At 40.6% G+C, this 14,020-nt stretch overlaps 1 protein-coding gene across 2 annotated transcripts in view; it reads right to left on the bottom strand.

Moving 5' to 3' along the window:
- Positions 1 to 13,606, bottom strand: part of RARB (retinoic acid receptor beta) — a 350,041-nt gene extending 336,435 nt beyond the window's left edge. Inside the window, exon 1 of one of the 2 annotated variants that reach the window (XM_012927894.3) lies at positions 13,164 to 13,606. In XM_012927894.3, coding sequence (XP_012783348.1) covers positions 13,164 to 13,341 — 178 coding nt within the window. In that variant the 5' untranslated portion in view covers positions 13,342 to 13,606. The remainder of the gene's footprint in view (positions 1 to 13,163) is intronic. The other variant, XM_058657246.1, reaches the window with a different exon arrangement.
- Between the last annotated feature and the right edge of the window lie 414 nt (positions 13,607 to 14,020).

Genomic DNA, 14,020 nt, shown 5'->3' with positions numbered 1-14,020 from the left:
AATCTGGCATTATGCTCGTTTTTCCTTGAACTGCTAGTACTCTTCAAGACCTACGGAGAATTGTTCTTTGTTAATTGGTGAGATCCTAACTGTAGGGTTACTTTGATTTGCTAGTGGTGTGTTATCATTGTTTCAGCTTGTAAGCGAATGCTTGTCCCCATTTTATCAAATCTGCAGTTGGGATGTTCAAAATACACAGGGAATTGTGAGGATAGGTAGTTCTCAAGGGCCTCTGCACAGGGTGCATGTTGATCCACTTGCCTCATTCACAGTATTAATCTGAGATCAAGCAATATGGAATTCTGCCCAGACTTTGGGTCTCACCATTGAGGGGCTAGACCCAAGCTCCAAAGCAATGTCTCTAAATTTAACTCTTTGCTTCCTCTAGGTGAGTAATTCCTCCATGTGTGTAATGCTGAGTTGTGGAAGCAACAGGGTAAGCAGCATCGTCATCATTAATGCGACAATACACTACTTGAGCATGACCAAATATGTGCTAGTCATACACTTGAAAATTAAACCTATCAACTCTAACTTGATTTCCCATTGAATATTTTTATTTGTATGTTTTCCTAAGACAACATTTTTTCATGGAAAACTCATAGGAATAAAATACATAAAAGGATATTTGAAGGACATTTTAATTACTGCAATTTTTCTCTTTAGAAAGGACAAATTAATTTCCACTCTTCTACTCCAAGTTGAATGCAAGTGTTCATTTCTTTGTAGCCCAGATAACACTGACAATCAATTCCTTACTTCATAACAGCAGATACAACCTTAAATTACATTTCTTTTAAACTTTCATTTGTACAATTACTTTTAATGCTAAAACTTTTTCTATTACCCTCTTGTCTTTTTAAAATAAAAATTGTATTAAGAGTAGAAACATGTTTCTTTCTAACACATGGAGAATAGAACTATTTTTCATTATCTTTTAAAAACTGTACATTTAGAGCCTGCCACAATAGTCCTTGCCTTGCACATGCCAGGATCCCATACGAGCACAGGTTCTAATCCTGGCTGTTCCACTCCCCTTCTAGCTGCCTGGTTGTGGCCTGGCGAAGCAGGCGAGGATGGTCAAAAGCCTGGGGACATTACACCTGGCTCGGGAGACCTGGAAGAAGTTCCGGGCTCCTGGCTTAAGATCGGCTCAGTTCTGGCCGTTGCAGCTGCTTGGGGAGTTTACCAATGGACAGAAGATCTTTCTCTGTATATTTGCCTTTCCAATTAAAAATAACCAAATCTTTGGGAAAAAAAACCTGTACAGCTAGTAGCTACAAAGTGAAACAAGTCCATGCATATGGTAAAGCATATTAGAAAATGACTATATCACCAATTATAACCTCAGTTCTACTGTCCACCCATATGTTCCTCCCATGGCATTCACTGGCTCAGTAACTAATAAGCTATCGGTTACTTTAGACTTTGATGGAGTTTAGAACATGCTAACTCCAAAACACGGCACCATTTTCACTTCTCCCTCACCTTTCTTCCCTGGAGCAGGCCAAAAAGCCAAGAATGGTGACACACAAGACTCATCGGAACAGGTCTTGCTAAACCCCTCTGTGCGGTTTATTATGAGTGGGCCAGGCTCCCTGTGCCACTGTATAGTTCTGCTCTCTTCTCCAGCTGTTCATTTTTCTAGGACAAAACACACAGATGGCAGACAGACTCGACCACTTGAGCCATCGCTGGCTGCTTCCTAGGGGACACAGTAATAAAGCTGAAATGAGAAGTAAAGCCATTCTGACATGGCTCGTGGGCATCCCAATGGGAGTCTTCAGGTCAAATGTCTGCTCTGAGAAATTATATTGACTTCAATGAATGAGCTATATATGTTCACCTTTGCCGCTTATAGGAATTTAGATACAAAATTTTTAAAACTATGACGAGTGTTTCGATGAATCCTGACAAGCACATTAAAAAGTTTCTCTAAGATAATTCCTAGAAATCAGATTAGTCATGGAAGTTCTGAATCGTCTTATAGGAGAGTGTTGAGTCATTTCAGAATACTCTAATATTACCTTTCCGTAGCAGTGTGTCTCAAAATATTCATTGATCTACATTCTCCAACACTTGTTATCACAGTTCTTAAATTTCTGCAACTTTAATGGACATAAAATGGCAGTATCTCTCCTGAGCTGTATCTTTTACTACTAAGATGACTTTATATATGACATTTGAATTTTTTAGTGAAATGTTTGTGTATTACTAATTTGTGGTTTTCCTCTGCTATGCATGCATCCTTGCTACTGTTTTTCACATATTCCTTTAAAGGCTTTTTCAATTATATTTTTAGTTACAATATTAGGATTCCTGCATAACAACCATGGTCTTCCTTTATTTCGTAGTATTTCATAATTTTGTCCAGTAACAAATATACAGTTTTGCTTTCTGTTTGCAAAGCAGGGATCAAGAAATAGTGTTAAGTAGTAAAGACGTTATAAATAGTATAAATTACAAATAGTGGTATGTCAGGTCCTCGCACAAGAGCCTAGCAGCTCTAGTCCTCACATTGCATGCACTGGGATCTCAGATGGGCACCAGTTCTAATCCTGGCAGCTCCTTTTCCCATTCAGCTCCCTGCCTGTGGCCTGGGAAAGCAGGAATGACAGCCCAGGCCTTGGGACCTTTTACCCATGTGGGAACCCGGAAGAAGCTCCTGGCTCCTGGCTTTGGATTGGTTCAGCTCCAGCCACTGCAGCCATTTTAGGGAGTGAATCAGCAGATGGAAGATCATCTCTCTCTCTCTCTCCTACTCTGCCTTTCAAGTAAAAATAAAATCTTTTAAAAATATTTTAAAAAAACAGTGGTATATCACATTTGGATTTGTTATTTTGTTTGAATTCCCAAGTAAGACTGCTTCTGGAAGACGACACAGTAAACAAACCCTGAAATTAATGACAGGAAGTAAGGAGGGGAGTCAGTGAGGCTATGAAGGTCACTTCATGTCTGTTTTATCATGATTCATGTGAGCTCTTGGGTTGTCCAACATTACACCAAGCTATTTGCATAAAAGCAGCTTACTACATACACTTAAGGGTAGTGTTCTTTTCAACCATATGTTGATCATTAAAGTGTTATTTACCTGCACAAACTGTCAACGTTAATTCTTTCTCATAGGTATCTTTCTTTGTTCATGGACTAGCTAGCTTCCTATTAGGTAGTTAACATACTAGCTTGCTTTTCATATAAGCAAATACATAATGTTTGAGAAATGAACATTAATATAAATCTCATTTAAATTTATTCAAGGATTATTTGATATATTTTTAATTTAGGAAAAATGACCTTTCAACCCTGCAGATCCAAGGAGAAGAAAATTTGGCTGTTGGACAAGTTTTTAGCTATAAGAAACTAAAGAATTGCAGCTGTGGAGAACTAAAGGCGCCGAGATAAAGGCCAGCATCGTGTACAGAATTGATCAAGTAACAAAATGAACTCTAAGTCTCAAGGACAGGAATGTACAACTGAAGGCAAAAGACTGAGGACTTGACATGGAAGTAGTTAAAATCTGTGTATTCCAAGAGGAGAAGCCACCAAGAATTCAGGACATTTGAAGGTCAGACAAAGTCATCTAAATTTATAGCTCACAATTCTTGGAGACAGCAAGCCGGGTAAGCCAACAAAGCAATGCTCACGATAATAAAGACTTGATTCTTACAATGATAAGATCACTGCCACCAATAATCTTGCAGTGACTAGAACTTGAAAATAAACTTGTTATGTGAATTACTGTTCTGGAGAAGCTCACAGAGGCCAGTAAGACAGCAGTAGCTAGCCTTTCAAAGTTTGGGGACAAACCAAGAGTAGAATGGGCATTAAGAAGACCATGAGGGAGTCAAGATAGGGTTTACGAGTCTGGCACTCCAGGACAGGACCAAAAAAGAAAAAAAAGCAGATGAATGCACTGATTCATTTTTTAATAATGTGAACATTGTGAATCAAGATTGATCTACTGTGAAGGAAAAAGCTTTCCCCCAAATATTATTCATTAGTTCAAGCCAATGGAACCACATGAAGTAGGAAAACAAAATCATGTGAGGGTAAAACTAGACAATTTGGTTTGTTTAGTCAGGGAAAAGTTCAAAAACCTGGTTTTTCGTTTTCAGTGGAAGCTATGGTCCCTATGTTAATTTCGCAGGGCTTCCATCACAGAATATCGTAAGTCATTCTGGAAGCTGCAAGTCAGAAACCACAGTGTTGGCAGGGTTAGTTGCTTCTTCCCTGGACTGTGATTGTCTGGCAGCAGTCATTGGCATCCTGTGACTTCTGGGTTTGTAACTCCAGGCTTTGCACGGTGTTCTTCCTGCACCACTGTCCTTTTTCTCTCGACATAACATTTGGTTTCTAAGTAGCTTCATTGGCACTCTTATTTTTACTGATTTACTTTTAGATCCATTTATTCTTCTAACAACATTTTGTATCCAATGATTTTTAAAATATTTTATTTTTATTGTAAAATCAAATTTACAGAGAGGAGAGACAGAAAAAAATCTTCCATTTGCTCATTCACTCTCCCAGCAGTCACAACAGCTGGAGCTGAGTTGATCTGAAGACAGGATCTAGGGGCTTCTTCTGTGTATACCACACAGGTGCAGGGTCCCAAGGCTTTTGGCCGTCCTTGAATGCTTTCCTAGGCCAGAAGCAGGGAGCTGGATAGGAAATGGAGCAGCCGGGATACTAACTAGTGTCCATATGGGATCCTGGTGCATGCAAGGTGAGGACATTAGCCACTAGGCTACCATGCTGTGCCCTCAAGTGATTTTTCAGTAACATACTTTATAACAACTGCAAACTACCCCAAAATCAGTCATTCACATTCTACCTACACACTACACACACAATTTCAAAGAAGTTAACATAATGTCCTGATTGGAACAGCAAGAATGAGTGTAAAGTGACTGTTTTTTAAATAATAGTTATGCCAATGTGTAACAGCTTAGATGTAAAGAAATAAGAAGGCTCGCCCCTATGGATTGAATTAGTGACTATTTTAGCTGCAAAGTTAGGTTTCAGCAAGCATGTTGCATTGACGACTCAAATCCAGAAACACTGTCAGTGACATGATCTGAAATTGAATTAATCTTTAAAATGTCCCAAATAGATTCAAGATTAGCCTATGCTCTGTTTGCAGTGCAATGATCACCCTAAATATTTTAGGGCCTAAATAATCATGCACCATGCATTTCATTTATACAAAAAATGCAAATTAGGTTTTAGACTAAGTAAAATATATTTTCTTTTTGGGGGGTGGTTAATGCAAATGTCTGGTGGGACACTGGAAAGTCATGAATATATAGGTGATTTAAAAATTTTTCTTTCATACTGCTTACACAAATGAGAGGGATGCATACCCCTGAGGACCTCTGATCAGGGTGGGAAGATTTGATTATTTCCAAGTATTGCACACATCATAGTATGATCAGCATCCTAGCCCAGGCCACTGGACACATATAGCAATCCTAATCTAGGGGTCAATCAAAAGCAATCTACAAGTTTCTAAATTTTCCCTACAGCAAGAATCACTTGTTCAGTCATTCAACAAACATTGAGTTATTTCTTTTTTTTTCCTTTTTTTCCTTCGCTTTTTATTTATTTTTTATTTTTTTTATTCATTGATTACATTGTATTATGTGATACAGTTTCGTTGGAACTAAATTGAGTTATTTCTAAGTCCTAGGAAGCATGCAGAGATGAGTGAAGGAGGAAAGCTGAAGACAGTAGGGTAGGACATACACAGTAAATCACAGTATGAACAGGGCATACTAAGTACCTGCTGGGATAGGTTGTCACAATTTGTAAGGAATCTAGAACTTTAAGGCAAACAGCAAACAGTGCTTTTGCTTCTGAATAATTTTACATGATTATAACTAGCCACTAGACATCTGAGACCCTGGAAGATAAATGCATTACTTTAAAAACAAAACAAAAATCACAACTTGATGTCCTCTTAATGTCCAGAGGATCAAAGTTGTTTACATGGGTCTTACCTCTATTTTCTTAATCCCGCTGTTAGAGGTAATGCAGGGATCACAATAAATGAACACAAGGTATTTTAAAATATTTGTTCTCATGGCAGAGTGAAAGATTGGTTGGCCTAGTGATATCAAGTTCTTGGAGATTCTTTGGACCTCAAATGACACAGAATTAGATTCATACTACTCCTCCTCTCTGTCCTTCTTTCCTATCCTCTTCCCAAGTCAAATAACAAAAATTCATGCAAATGTCACAGAAAGCCATAGATTAGAGAAGCAAAGACAAAATGGGGGGCTTTATTTCCTTAGTGAAATTTACACTTGTTAATCACAGAGCTTTTGCGGGTTTGACTGAGACATCAGAGAGGAAAACCTAGAGGCTGCACCTGTTACAACTTCATCTGACTATCTACCCACCTGCATGGAAGATCATCTTCCCTTACTGAAGGAGTATCTCAAATGCATGGGATCTTCCATTGATGAATTTGAGGCAGAACTGTCCCCAGGCAGAAAGCACCAGAAGGAGCTACTTGGAGACAAACCCACTTGCACTTAAGTTTGCTTCCATGCACTGAAAGCCCACTCACATTTAATAACTCTCATGGCCGAGTCTCTCCTTTGAGCACCACAGTGTATTTGATGAAATAAGCAATAATCTTATTTCATAAGGGTACATGCTTCATTTCTTTGGGGTTAATCTCAACAGGTAAAATGAGCTCAGCTCCTCATTAGATGGATGACATTGTGTACTTAATCTAGAGAAACCGAGATCAAGATGACAAAGAAAGATTCCTGTATTTGGTGGGAATAGCGGCACTGAAATTATCAGTCCCTGTCCATTTTCAAGGGATGGATTCTAAGGTAACACACGTATCTGTAGGGCTTAAACAAGGCCATTAAATTAGTTCTAACCTTCAATAGTGTAAACGCCATTGCTCAAACATTCAGTACAGCCTTTGACTTCCCCAGTGATCTAAGATGAAATGGACAAACATGTTGCAACTGAGTTTATTGAAATAGCTTGTGAGTTTCTATCCTACTCTTTTACCTTATCTTTATGTGGCTTAAAAATGCAAAAGATACAGATCTGGACCATAGTAGTAGAGCTGACATTCATGAAGTACCAGCACTATGTCAACCCCAGGAATCTTAAAACCAGAATGCTGCCAAACAAGGTCAGTGTGCAAGTTTAAGAACAGGTATTACTCAGAAAGCTAAGAAGCAAAAGGTGACAGACTACAGGAGATTAATGAGTTCATTTCACTTGCCATTCACTGAACCAACTGCCCTTAATTTGCAACAAGGAATCCCAACCCAACTGTACATCCTGCCTCAGAGAGCCTCGGTAACAAGGCTCCTCATAGCATAAAACAAGAAATAGAAGATGCATTATATATCCTGTCACTGATAATCCTGAGATTGCACAGTCTCTCCAGAAGGTTGCCTTTTCTTTAAAGTGAACATCTTAGTTTGCAATTTTGATAGATCATGAAGGAAGCAAAGGAAAAGAACTCTCCTTTCAAGATGCTGGAGTTAAGCAGATCGTTTTGAGAGAAACTCTGAAGCCAAAATGCTTAACAATATTTTCCAGCTTGCAACCGCCTATAAAAAAGCCACATGTGCAGCAATAAAAAACAAGCAGCCGTGAACGCAACATGAAAGAAAAACAGACCGACCGTTGTCCAACTTTCACCAAGAGCCATGGCACATAGAATTTTCAGCGTTCTCTTGCATAGCATACAAGGCTCTTGGCTGGAACTCTTGCCTACCGGGGATGTCTACTCTTAACACCCCCAAGTTGAAAAAAAAAAAAAGACAAGTGAGAGCTTTTCTTATAGTAGGTGGCAAAACTAAGGAGGATGCAAGATCTTTCAGATGCCCCTCACCACCAAGGACTCCCTGAAGCATCATGGGAAAGAGATGCTCAGTTTATCCCTAGTTTATGCAAGAGGCTAACTTATCATCATGACCCAACACACTGGCAAACAGAGGCACACTGGGATTCCAAGACTCTGGTTTGAGATTTGACTCCAACCTTAACCGTTGCTTAGGTTCTTTCTTCTAAGTCTTGTCTCTGTCTGTAAAATGGGGAATTCTGTGAATGCTCTGGCAGTGGTGTTAAGAGATGATTGCAAAGATTAAGAATGGCCTGCATTAATGTTTTGTGAGTAACTTTGGAGGTACACAGAGCTATTTTCCTTATTCAGTATTTTTAATCCCCCTTTTCTCAGATGTTTCTCAGCTTATAAAGACTCCATGCTACAAAGAAAAAATTTATGTCAGGATATAAAGGGCATGTGCAAATGAAAAAATACCTTTAAATTTGGTTTTCATCTGTAATTTTTCTTCTTTAGCATAGAAAGTCCTAAAGAACAGACTTACTGAAAAGCAGTCCTATCTAGCCAAGACCTGGTATCTCATAAGAACAGCACCCACCATAGCACAAACATAGCCATGACTGTGTGGTTGCAAATGGCATGTGGTCCAAGACAACGCTAATTTATATACAGTTACCACCTGTTAAAGCAGACAAGGACTCAGAGGATAAGGCTGCCTCCTGTTATCGGACAAGTCCTCCAACACTTGCCCTTCATCCTTGAATGATTTGAATGGAGCTTCTGTGAAACACTATCCTACAGATAAAAAACATTTTTACAGGAGATAAATGTAGAAAGGCTACATTCACCTAATTGTAAGCTAGTTATAGGTTGATACGGTCTTTTGGAAAATTCGTATGAAATGACATTACCTTTTAGTTTCATTTTACTACATACTTTTTGTTGTGAGAGGCAAGACAGAAAAGATAGAGAAAAAAATGTCCACATCTTATAGCTCTCTTCCCAAAAGTCTAAAGAACCATGGCATTCAGGCTGATGCCAAAAGCCAGAAATGTGATCCAGGTTTCTGACATGGGTGAGAAGAATGCAAAGATGTCAGCATCATCACTGTCATCTTGGGTTTGCACTAGCAGGAGGCTAGAAGCAGGTGCCGGAGCTGGGTAGCAGGTACTGTCATGTGGGCTTTGGGCATCTTGATCCACATTTTAACCAATCTACTAAACTACTATTAAACTCCTCCACAATCTTTTTGGAGTATGCAGAAGTGGGACAGAGCAGTCTAGCCAGAGAGAAGCTAGATTTACAGCTATATTTGCTTCTGCAGAACAGGAATCCTTCTCATGTCTTTACTCTTTGGCTGTGTCTGTCATTGAGGAGAAAGGGGTAGATGTAACAATAGCTGCTATGGAAATTGTTCTTGCTTATTCTTCAGATAGAAGAAGGTTCATGAGCCTTCACAATCACACGGTGCTGACAGAATCTTATTTAAGAGACAGAAGAATTTGTTCTTTCTGGCTGACTCGCGGAATCAAGATGTGTACAGATTATGAGAGAAGTATCAGCACATTCCACAATCCAGTGGCATGAAACTCATCACTGAACAATTCACCAACATATTTGTGTTCTCATTTTACATTAAACAGTTTTTCTACCCAAATTTGTATGTAGCTACGAGTTCAGGTAGTTTAATCTCAGTGCATGAGTAAATCTTAGCATTTATTCTTAGCTCAAAGTCCATGAGTAGCTTTTAAGATTATGTTCTCTTTTAAGGTCTTTATAAATCACAGGCCTTAAAGACAAGCCCCTCTCAGGGTGAGTGAACTAAATGTATAGCAACAGTGGAGACTTGGGAAGGTTTTCATCTGAGCACTTTACCTGCCATGACTATGTCATATAATAATAGTAATAACAACAGCAAACCAAGCTCTGAGCCAAGGGAGGAAGGAAGCGAGCTGTGACACATACAGCCTGAATTTTCTGAGTATACTCCTTCATCTGCCCCTTCCCAATCTCATAAGGGACACTCACTGGGTACCCTCCCGCAGGTCCTTCAGCAAAACCTGTCAACACCTACTTGTTCTTTTGTTTGAACTTCAAACCCTCTGCTTCTAAAGGTTGCATCACATGCAGTGGTCAATATTTGACTAATTCCCATCCAGAACAATTGAAACTCCATTTGGTTTGACCCGGCAGCAAAACCATCTCAAGCTTCATTAGTATTGTTAAAAAGAACGGCCTCACATTGACTAGTGAAAAGAGCCTTAGATGTGACACTGCCCAACTCATTCAGGGCATGGAATGAAAAAATCAGTCAAGATGGAGATAAGCAAGCAGAACAGCAAACACTATTGTTAGAGACAGACCCTGAATTTTAGCTGGGATAATTTCACTTCAGCAACTTAATGTCCTTATCTCCATAGCAGGGGCAGCAAACCTTTTCTGTAATAGAAAAGGCATTGAATATTTTAGGATCTGTGTGCTATAAGCCCTACACTACAGAGTTCTTAGATCTAAACATATTTGCAGCCATGAGTGAGGACTTTGTACCCTGTATGCCTGTTTCAGGGTTCAATGATGACCAGCAAAATGATCTAAACCATTCTCTCCATTTATTGCATTCCATATTTTTAAAGATTTATTTTTTTATTGGAAAAGCAGATTACAGAGAAGAGAGACAAAGATTTTCTATCCACTCATTTACTCCCCAAATGGTCTCAACGGCTGGAACTGAACCGATCTGAAACGAGGAGTCAAGAGCCTCCTCCTGGTCTCCCACAGGTTCAGGGCCCCAAGTCTTTGGGCCATCCTTGACTGCTTTTCCAGCCTATACAATGGAACTGAGTTGGAAGCAGAGCAGCCAGGACACGAACTGGCACCCAAACTGTATGCTGTGCTGGGAGGTGGAGAATTATCCTAGTTGAGTCAATGTGCTGGCCCCTCCATTCTGTATCTTGAAACCAAATTTCCATAATGTAAAAGGACATAGCCTATCTGTTTCACTTAGCACAAGGTGTCCCTTGCCTGACTTTTAACAAAAGAGTCAGACTTAAGAGTGTGATCCAGCTGACCTTATGAGGTTCTAATCATGGGATTAAAGAATCATTTGCGGGCCCGGCGGCATGGCCTAGCAGCTAAAGTCCTCACCTTGAAAGCCCCGGGATCCCATATGGGCACTGGCTCTAATCCCGGCAGCTCCACTTCCCATCCAGCTCTCTGCTTGTGGCCTGGGAAAGCAGTCTAGCACGGCCCAATGCCTTGGGACCCTGAACCCGCGTGGGAGACCCGGAAGAGGTTCCAGGTTCCCGGCTTCGGATCAGCGGGCATCGGCCCGTTGCGGCTCATCTGGGGAGTGAATCATCAGACAGAAGATCTTCCTCTCTGTCTCTCCTCCTCTGTGTATATCTGGCTGTAATAAAATAAGTCTTAAAAAAAAAAAAAGAATCATTTGCTTCTCCAATATAAAAGAATATAATGGCCAGTATTGTCCTGAAGTCATTTGGGTAAGGAAATTCTAGGTCTTGGCAGTATGTAACCCTAAGACATAACCCCCAAATCAACTGGAGTCTACCTGGCCTTCATAAATTCCCTCAAGATCATGGCATTGACCAATCAAAGGAAACTCATGAACTCTAATGACCAACTGAGAACTTGGGCATGAGATGATCATTCCCCTCTCGGCCCCAACTTAAACCTGCAAGAACGTTCACCCCTGACTCCTTGGGCAGCCCAGGAATTAAGCAATACCTGCCTGGCTCCTTGCTTTGCAAAGTACAATGCATTCTTGCTTTCCTCAACAATAGCAATGTTAGTGATTGGCTTCCTGCACAATAGGTGAGTGGTTCCAGTTCGGTGAGGCAAAGGGTTCCGTAACAATGCCTGTAACCAATCTGGGCTGTTAGGCAACAACTTCCCTTAAGATCAGTAGTCAGAGTTGCCCAGAGCAGCTAGGATTTGCTCTTGGACGCCTGCTGGTTTCTGGTTGCTTAGCAGTCTGAAAACTGCTTGATTTATTCATCTAGGACAGGAATCTCACTCCTGTTTTAACTCCAGGATTTCATCTACAAAATGTATGTCTGATCTGATGAAAGAACCTGTTGGAATATACTGCCTACCAGGCTCGCCAAGCCTGAAGTCAGATTCGGAGGCTCTTGGGTAGAACTCTAATAGACTCAACCAATGTTTAGATTGAGATTCTTCATGTGTGAGCAGGAAGGAAGATCAATATTTCATTTGCACATTGGGTTAGTATGGTTTGAATCAGTTAACTCAAACAGCAAGATGTTTGGAATATGGCTACTTTCTTCACTTCTCCCCCAAAACTACTTTGTGTCCACATACTTTCTATTTGAACCTTGAAAACATGAGGGGAAATGTTATTAATTCCAAAAACCTTAGTGGTTGCATGCATAGGCTGGAAATCCAACACACAGAAAAGAAACATCACACTAAGGAAAAGCTCAGCATTTGTGTTTTCCACTGATGATTGCAATCAATACCCCAACAAGGAAAGGCTGTCCATCTGTTGAAGTATCCATGCTCTGCATTAAAGGTACTGAATCAATAGCTGAGGAATCCTTCCCAGGTGAAACAAATGCCAGGGAGCCAAAGATGTAGTAGGCAGGAGAAGCGAAAGCACAGAAAATGTAAATCAGCACTTCAGAGAATAAACTGTTAAGGGTCAAGCTAATATTGAAACAAGGTAGTGGAATGTGAAATAACCACCAGGGAGACCCACGCAGTGCACACATCGCATTACGAGCCACAAGAACTTAGAGAATGTGCTATAGATTGAACTGTCCCAGAACAACTGAGTCAATACGCCTTTGGCCTCCTAGTGCCAAGCTAGGCAAGCATCCAACATCATTGAAGAGACATTAAAAGAAGCCCAATGTGACAGGAACTGGCAGCAAGGGTTCTTCAGAAATGGGTAACTCTCACAGACATCCTTCAGAGCCAACAAAAAGGCGATCTCACAAGCAAAACGAATCTGAACTCCAGGATTTCCATTAGTGAAAGGTAACAGTATTACCTTGTAACTCACTGCTACATGACACCTCAAACAGTCATTCTTCAAATATGCTGGCTGTCATCCGGTCACCTTTTGTATTTGCATTTTACAAAGCATAACAAAAATGCCAAAGCAACTTTGAATGAATCAAATTCTGAAATTCATCATTTATCTGGTCTCAAGTTTCAATTCAACCTACAGAAATGGCAGAATCCTAGATCAACAGTAATTAATATGCGAGCAAAGAATTCATCCAGGGTATCAATTCTCTGGCTTCTCAGCCCCAATCAACCAGTCAACCAGGAAAAAAGAGAGCAAAATCCCAGCAGTACTTACTTGCAGGTGATGGAGTGCTGCATCCGCTGGGAGGAGGGTGGCCGTGGAGGCCATGCAAGGGAGGCAGGGAAAGTCCTCCGATGACAGGCGGGAAGAGCAGCGGGTAGGGCGTGGCTGGATAGTGAGTCATGTGGCTGTTCACTGCTGGGACTGGGCATGCGTGACTGCTGGTAGTCATGTCTTAGGCCTCACAGAACCAAAGAGGCCCTGGGACCAGAGCTCATTACTGCAGATCTTGAACCAAAGTGAGGGGGCGAACGCAGGACAGGAGCTGAGGCACAGCTGTGTTCTGAGCCAGAGGCAGGACGTGTTACCCCATGACCTTGCTTCTGCCCAGCATGTCTTCTCCACTTCTCATTTTGCTTGCAGAGGCTAAGAGGCGTATTTTTGTGTATTCAGGTAAAGGCTGGAGGGACTCTGGCACCTTCCAATTCCACAGCTGTAATTCCTGAAAGAAACAAAAAAATAATCTAGGCTATATAAATAGACCCTACTATAGTCCAGGTAGTTCCCATTTTAAAAAATCAAGTTAGCATATAAAAATCTCTACTATTAATTTATGTCTCCTAACTTCTTGTTTTCTTTCACTTACTTCTTTGTATCCAGAATTCATTTTCTTAAACTCACACTGTAACAGTACAGAACCTTGAAGTAATCTCAGGGACAACTGATATTTATTTATTTATTTATTTATTTATTTTACACAAAATAGCAAAGTACCTTTCCCCCATGGATGTCTCCTGTTCACTGAGTCTGCACATGGCCCTTAAAGCACTTGATCTTCCTCCGGTAGGCATGCTTGTTTTTGACTGCCCTCCCTCGAGCTCCTCAGGAGGCCAGAGCAGTCCTCTGTGGTG

Source organism: Ochotona princeps, chromosome 30, assembly GCF_030435755.1.
Source record: "Ochotona princeps isolate mOchPri1 chromosome 30, mOchPri1.hap1, whole genome shotgun sequence".
In the NCBI taxonomy this organism is placed as follows: domain Eukaryota; kingdom Metazoa; phylum Chordata; class Mammalia; order Lagomorpha; family Ochotonidae; genus Ochotona; species Ochotona princeps.
The sequence above is the reverse complement of the archived record's forward strand: the minus strand, read 5'-3'. Positions and strand labels throughout refer to the sequence as shown.